The 7,230-nt window shown below is 60.1% G+C and overlaps 1 protein-coding gene across 1 annotated transcript in view; it reads left to right on the forward strand.

Annotated features, from left to right (window-relative positions):
• CCT5 (chaperonin containing TCP1, subunit 5 (epsilon)) overlaps positions 1-7,230 on the forward strand; it is a 14,859-nt gene extending 7,629 nt beyond the window's left edge. The window contains exons 2-11 of the mRNA XM_006900153.1: positions 1,421-1,481; positions 1,802-1,966; positions 3,009-3,207; positions 3,762-3,954; positions 4,030-4,179; positions 5,095-5,214; positions 5,480-5,665; positions 5,859-5,996; positions 6,175-6,355; positions 7,103-7,230. Of these exons, the coding sequence (XP_006900215.1) occupies positions 1,421-1,481; positions 1,802-1,966; positions 3,009-3,207; positions 3,762-3,954; positions 4,030-4,179; positions 5,095-5,214; positions 5,480-5,665; positions 5,859-5,996; positions 6,175-6,355; positions 7,103-7,230 (1,521 nt within the window). The remainder of the gene's footprint in view (positions 1-1,420; positions 1,482-1,801; positions 1,967-3,008; positions 3,208-3,761; positions 3,955-4,029; positions 4,180-5,094; positions 5,215-5,479; positions 5,666-5,858; positions 5,997-6,174; positions 6,356-7,102) is intronic.

The following is a 7,230-nucleotide window of genomic DNA, read 5'->3' on the forward strand; positions in this document are numbered from 1 at the left end:
CAGTGAGAGGTGGTCCATCCTGACCACAGTGCCTGGAGAGAGGTACTTCGTCCTGCCCACGGAGCCCGGGGCGGGAGGCACTCCGTCCTGACCGTAGGACGTGGCTACACCATGACCTTGGGCACAGCATCAGTAGAGAGGATTGTCCTGCATAGGGCAGGGCTCAGTTTGCTTGTCTGCGGGTCACTATTTGATCAGAGCTGACTGGACAGTGGCAAGCTGGAACCTGGCCACTCTGGTGAGCCTACAGACCGTTCCTTTCTTGGGTTGTTTGGCGCCAGAAAGGCAGGTGTATCTTGTTGCATATTTTCACTCCCTTCCCCCCTTCAGCGTAGAGACTTTGGTCTTGGAAATGCAGACAGCCCGTGGCCTGTGAATGAGTGCACATGGGGCTGTGGACCGTGCCCTTGGCCTCTTTCTCAGATGGGGGCCCGACTCCCATGGAGTTGTGGCTGCTCCCAGGAGGAGGCCTGGTTCCGACACCGGGGACAAAAGCTGAGGACATGCGTGGTCAGATGCCTGGGGAGCAGGCTGTCCTCTCAGGAGACGACTGGAGGAGGGAAGGGCTTTGGTGTCAAGCAGACCCCTCAGCCTAGTTACATGCAGGACCCCTGAACCGAGCCCTCCCCGCTTCGCAGAGCTCTGCTCCCTGTAAATTAGGTTTTGTGCTGGCTCAGCTGTGTGGAGGACGAGTGGGGTCCTGAAAGGTGCTGTCTGTGCGACAGGGCCCTCACTTGTTAGACGGGCTCACCCAGCACCAGGTAGAGCCAGCCACTGAGGACGTGCAGGGACCCAGCTGCTCGCTGAGGGTTGGTGCTGGGCCCAGAGCTGGAAATGCAGTCCCCATACTGAGATCTAGAATCTTCTAGCGGCCTGCGTAGAGCCTTTGAACTGTGGCGCTGGGGAACAATGTTGAATATTCCATGGACTGTCAAAAGGACAACCAGTTCTGTGTGGGAGACATTGCAGGCGAGGGTGGTGAAACGGCCTCACATACGGAGGGCGTGTGGTCAGGAGAGGTCAGTCCTTGGGAGAGGACATCGTGCTGGGAACAGGGGCGGTTGGGTGGAAGACATCCAACTAGGTGTACTGGCACAGTGACGGTCACTGAGGCTCAAGGAGGGCACAGGACAGGGCAGGGTTCAGGCCCTGGTCACCACGATGGCTCTGAACCACGGCAGGGTGGTGGCGACGTGTCAGGGGTCATGGGTGACCATCAGTCCAGGTCCGTCAGGTGCTCTGTGAGAAGGAAGGCAGGCCATCCACACACGGTCTCCCCCCAGGCGTGTCCTCGGAGAGCTCGGTGGCCAGAGGGCCACTGGCAGCTCCGTGAGGAGGATGTGCACTGGCTCTGTGGGGACTGTTCTGGGGCGTCCCTGCCGGAGCGTGTCACTAAGGGTGTGTTTCCTCTCTCACTTAGTCTCACATAATGGCAGCCAAGGCTGTGGCGAACACCATGCGAACATCACTAGGACCGAATGGTAAGAGTCCTGCCAGCTTGTTTTCTAACAGTTGTAAATCCTGGTCAGTCGTGACGGCAAATTAGGGTAGCCCCGCCCTCACACCGCTGCATTTCTCTCCACTTTCTGGTGCGTTCTCCACTGTCGGCCTCATCCTTTTCTGCAGTTCCCATGAGCTCTTTTCGCATCTTCTGCACCACGTTGTCATTTTCAGGCCTTCCCATGCCCCTTTTAGCTGGCGTCCCCTGACTTTGTGCCACTTGTGTTCAGAGGGTGGTTTCTAGAAGCATTAAGCATCAAAAGCCCCTTTGTGCTGACGGCCTTTCCACTGTTATTTCCAGGGCTGGACAAAATGATGGTGGACAAGGATGGTGATGTGACGGTGACTAATGACGGGGCCACCATTCTGAGCATGATGGACGTTGACCACCAGATTGCCAAGCTGATGGTGGAGCTCTCCAAGTCCCAGGATGATGAGATCGGAGATGGGACCACAGGGGTTGTCGGTGAGAAGCACAGGGCCAGCACATCTGCCCGGGCAGCTGCACACAGGGCCAGGCTCCCACAAAGCGACCAGCCGTGGCAGGAGACGCTTGGGTGGGGGCGCCAGGGAGAGGTGGGGGTTGGTTGTGAGTTGTGTGTCTCGTGGTTTTGTCCTGTCCCAGTGTGGTGACAGCCCAGGTGGTTTGGGGGCAGGGAGGGCCCCAAGCTGGTGGGCACGCTGCAGTCTTGTGAAGGGAGGATCTTCTCTGGAGTGTGACTGCGTCACGGTTTCTACATGTAATGCTGCAGCATTCGGGCAGAGAAAGTGTGTGTAGGCACAGAGGTCACAGGCATGGCCGAATGTCAGATGAGGGAGCCCAGGTCGGTGGAGGCAGGCCAGTGCAGGCTTGACGGTCCCCTCGGCTTCAGCACATCTGGGAGTGAAAACGAGTGTACCAAGAGGAATGTTTCCTTCTCTGCGGGAGTTGTGGATTCTGCGGTTGTCATGGCCCCTGCTGGGTGCCTTCCCCGTCGGGCCAGGACGAGGGACAGGAGCCCGAGGCAGGTGGGAGCGGGCAGACCTGTGCACTCGTGCTCTGGGGCTGAGACCCCGCAGTGGCACAGAGCCGCCCAGCAGTCACCCACAGGAAAGGCCTGGCTGGTGCTGTGCGGTACCCGGGTGTCTTATGCTCGGAGTCAGCCCCGTGGCACGCAGCGGCACCAGCAGGGCCCCGGAAACATCACGGTGTGGGGCTTCTCTCCCCTTTTAAAAATGGTCTTCTCACATCGTGCCTTGTTTCGGCAGGTGAGTTGTAGTTAGAGACCCCCGTGTTACACAGGAGCTTGGGAGTGGCCATGGCACTGCCTTTCGACGGCACATCTGTCAGTGCACTTGCACTGATTTGGGCTGTGTGGTCAGTCCCAGGCCTCATCCCAGGCGCCTCTAGGTCCAGCTCCACCTTTAACTCTTTAAGCAGGTGTCTGGTGCTCTGACGCCTGCCAGCTTCTGGGAGCAGTCAGGCCCGTCCCAGTGACGGTGGTGACGTGTCCTCACTGCTGTTACAGTCCTGGCCGGGGCCCTGCTGGAGGAGGCCGAGCAGCTGCTGGACCGCGGCATCCACCCCATCAGGATCGCTGATGGCTACGAGCAGGCCGCCCGCATCGCCATCGAGCACCTGGACAGCATCAGTGACAGCGTTCTTGTAGACGTGGTGGACACCGAGCCCCTGATCCAGACGGCCAAGACCACGCTGGGCTCCAAAGTGTATGTGCCGGGGCGGTTGGGGCTCAGGATAGAGCTGCCCCACCGACCAGGGGCCCTCCGCGTCCTGCCATGTCTGGGGCCAATTAGAGCTTTCCCACCGACCAGGGGCTCACTAGCTCACCTGGAGGTGGGTCAGCAAGTGTTCATTTCAGAGTCAGCACTGAGAACACACGGTGTGCATAGCTGTGTGGCTGACCCATGAGGTGAGGTGGCCCCGGCCCCTCGGTCCTCATTTACCAAACCTGTGTTTTCCTGGGCATTCTCGCCCCCTTATGTCCGTGTTCTTACTGTGACCCACATGTGAGGACAAGTGCATGGGTCATCTAGTAATCTGAGGGTGATGGCTTGGGACAGTGCACCCTCCAGGATGGGATAGCTCCGGCCTGCTGCTCACAGTTGAGCAAATTGAGACGAGGAGGTGGGCTTCCTTGCGCGTGAGGGTCTAGGAGCCCTTGGCTGTCGTGGTCAGCCCCCTGGACACTGGGGGTGAATGGGTGTGGTTGTCCAGGAGGGCACAGCCGAGCGTGACTGACCAGGTGTCCGGTGCGCCCCAGGATCAACAGCTGTCAGCAGCAGATGGCGGAGATCGCGGTCAACGCCATCCTCACGGTCGCAGACATGCAGCGCAGGGACGTGGACTTCGAGCTCATCAAGGTGGAGGGCAAGGTGGGCGGGCGGCTGGAGGACACCACGCTCATCAAGGGCGTCATCGTGGACAAGGACTTCAGTCACCCCCAGATGCCAAAGGCAGGTGGCCGCCCACACCCCGGCGTGGCCTGGCGTGGCCGAGTCCCCGCACTGAGTCACCCCCTCTACCCACAGAAAGTGGAGGACGCCAGGATCGCAATCCTCACGTGTCCCTTCGAGCCGCCAAAGCCCAAGACGAAGCACAAGCTGGACGTGACCTCCGTGGAGGACTACAGGGCCCTTCAGAAATACGAGAAGGAAAAGTTTGAGGAGATGATCCGCCAGGTGAGTCCAGGCCGGGAGGCTGCCTGTCGCCACCACACGGACTCCGTGAACTTGGGGCCACGCCAGCCCCCAGGGTACTGCAGGAAAGGGGCCTGGCGGTCTGCTGTGCAAGGATCACAGCCCAGGGGACCGGGAGCCGTCCACTCACAGGGTCCCCTCGGGAGTCCCCTCAATGGCATGAGACCCCCACAGGCCGCCGTCAACACACTCTCAGTCAGGACCTGTGAGGGCTGCACTGCTGGCACCCGGCCTGCACTCCACACACAGCCAGACACCCTGCAGACAGACACCCCACACACAGCCAGCAGGGGCACGGATGGCCCGTCTCCTGTGCCGTCTAGTTGAGTACCACTCATAGCGACCCGGCCCTGTGCCTCCCTCCCACTTCTAGCACATGAGACTGCACCTCACTGCCCCTGAGGACTGCTGCGGGTCGGTTCCGATGGGGCAGCACACAGCAGCAGCATTGATACACACAGCAACGTGGATAAGTCTCAGGGTTTAGATGGTTATTAATATTGATTGAGAGAAACCTTAAAGCGTAGGCTATGTGTATCAATTTCTCAAAAGTAGTAGAGAATGCATCCTGTCCCACAGAAGGTGTCAGGCAAGGTGCAGGTCCCTGGGAGGCTTTGAAATCCCCGTGGGTGTCTGGAGGAGGTGTTTAGGCTCCCTGTATTACACGCGAGAGGAGGGTGCGTCTGCTCCCACGCGGGTTAGGGCCCCGGAGAACCTGCGGGAGGCTCAGCTGTACGTGCTTCAGACTCCACAGCAGCGGCCACGCCGGGAGAGCTGTCCCATGCTGCCTTTCTCCGTCCCCGTCTCTGCAAGGTCCGTCCACCCGGCTGTGAATCGCCCATGTTTGAAAGCATGTAGGAGGGACCTGACTTCGTTAACCTGGTATTCTCTCTGCAGATCAAGGAAACTGGAGCCAACCTAGCCATCTGCCAGTGGGGCTTTGATGACGAGGCGAACCACTTACTGCTGCAGAACAACCTGCCTGCGGTCCGCTGGGTCGGAGGGCCTGAGATTGAGGTGGGGGCTCTGCCGGGTCAGGGGGCCTGAGATTGAGGTGGGGGCTCTGCCGGGTCAGGGGGCCTGAGATTGAGGTGGGGGCTCCACATGTAGTGCTTGGGGGTGGGCTGTGATACAGGGGTTCAGAGAGAGGCAGGTGGGTGCAGGGGCACCCAGGGGAGTGCAGCTGGCCATAGCAGATGGGTTGGCAGCACACTCCCTGGGGACCTGGTATTGGGGCTTGTGCGTCTGCACGCAGCTCACTGCCCCCCTTGTTCCATGGCAGCTCATTGCCATCGCCACTGGTGGGCGCATCGTCCCGCGCTTCTCTGAGCTGACACCTGAGAAGCTGGGCTTTGCGGGGCTGGTGAAGGAGATTTCCTTCGGGACGACCAAGGACAAGATGCTAGTCATCGAGCAGTGCAAGAACTCCAGGGCCGTCACCATCTTCATCCGCGGGGGCAACAAGATGGTGGGTGTGGCTGCCCAGGAATGGGGGCTGGGGGGTGGCGTCAGCTCAGCTGGAGACCGATCCCTGCCGTGCGCCCGCCCAGGGGGTGAGGGGATCACCTCAGCCCGAGACCGATCCCTGCCCTGCACGGGGATGAGGGGCAAGCAGCCTGTCTGAGCCCTGAGCCCCCCTCCCCCCACACTCTGCTCCCCAGATAATCGAGGAGGCCAAGCGCTCCCTGCATGACGCCCTGTGTGTCATCCGCAACCTCATCCGAGACAGCCGGGTGGTGTACGGTGGCGGGGCTGCCGAGATCTCGTGTGCACTGGCCGTCAGCAAGGAGGCGGACAAGGTGAATCACAGTGGCCCAGCAGGGCCTGGGGGCTGGGGGCGGAGGGAGGGCTTTGGATGAAGCAGCGACAAGCGCAGGCTCTCGGACCTCTCTCCTTCCCTCACACACGTGTGACCAGGTAGTCCCAGTGCAGCTGCACTTGGACATTTGGGTCACAGCATGGTCCTGTCCCCCTCAGTGCCCCACCCTGGAACAGTACGCCATGCGGGCCTTCGCCGACGCACTGGAGGTCATCCCCATGGCCCTCTCGGAGAACAGCGGTATGAACCCTATCCAGACAATGACGGAGGTGCGCGCCCGGCAAGTGAAGGAGATGAACCCGGCGCTGGGCATCGACTGTCTGCACAAGGGCACCAACGGTGAGGGGAGGACTGGGGCTGGGCATTGTACACAGGGCACCGATGGTGAGGGATGAGCATGGCTCAGGGGTGGACCGGGGCTGGGTATCAACTGCACAGGGGCACCAACACCGGTGAAGGGTGGACTGGGGCTGGGCATCGACTGTATGCACAAGGGCACCAACAGTGAGGAACGGAGCAGAATGCCCACAGACATGGAGACTGTCCGGTGGAGCGGCCCTCAGGGCTTGTTCCTGGCCCTTAGACCAGTACATTATGGCTGGCCAGCATGTCCTTTGAGAACTGTGGTCACCCCTCCCAGCAGGCTAGTTCCCCCAGTAAATCAAGGTGCCTCCTGGACGTGGCCTGCGGGCAGCTCAAGAAGGCTCGGAGTCTTTCCGTGGTCACGTCCCTTGATTAGTAAGGGGCATCGTTCTTTAATTGTAAAATGGCCATGTCTTCGTAGGAGAGCTGTGGGCCAGCATTGGACTGTCACCCAGCAAGTCCACGCATCAGCTTCCCACGGCCCTAGAGAGGCTGTGGGCTCTTCTGCTCTGTCTCTGGGGCCCTGGGAGTTGGGTTTAGTTTAGGTGGTTTTCTCTTGTTACCAGGGATAGAGTTGTGTCGACAGCTAGGAAGGGAGGTTGGGGGTGTGGAGTGACCCTCCTGGAAGGCACCTGGAGGCACTGTCATCCAGAATCCCCATCGACGGCTTGTAGTGTGAACACTGCTGACTGTTAATCTGTGATTGTCCCTCTGTCCATCCAGACATGAAGCAGCAGCACGTCATTGAAACTTTGATCGGGAAGAAGCAGCAGATTTCACTGGCGACACAGATGGTGCGGATGATCTTGAAGATCGATGACATCCGCAAGCCCGGGGAATCTGAGGAGTAG

Source organism: Elephantulus edwardii, unplaced genomic scaffold (assembly GCF_000299155.1).
Source record: "Elephantulus edwardii isolate Elephantulus edwardi_28Jun2011 unplaced genomic scaffold, EleEdw1.0 scaffold00274, whole genome shotgun sequence".
Classification (NCBI taxonomy): Eukaryota; Metazoa; Chordata; class Mammalia; order Macroscelidea; family Macroscelididae; genus Elephantulus; species Elephantulus edwardii.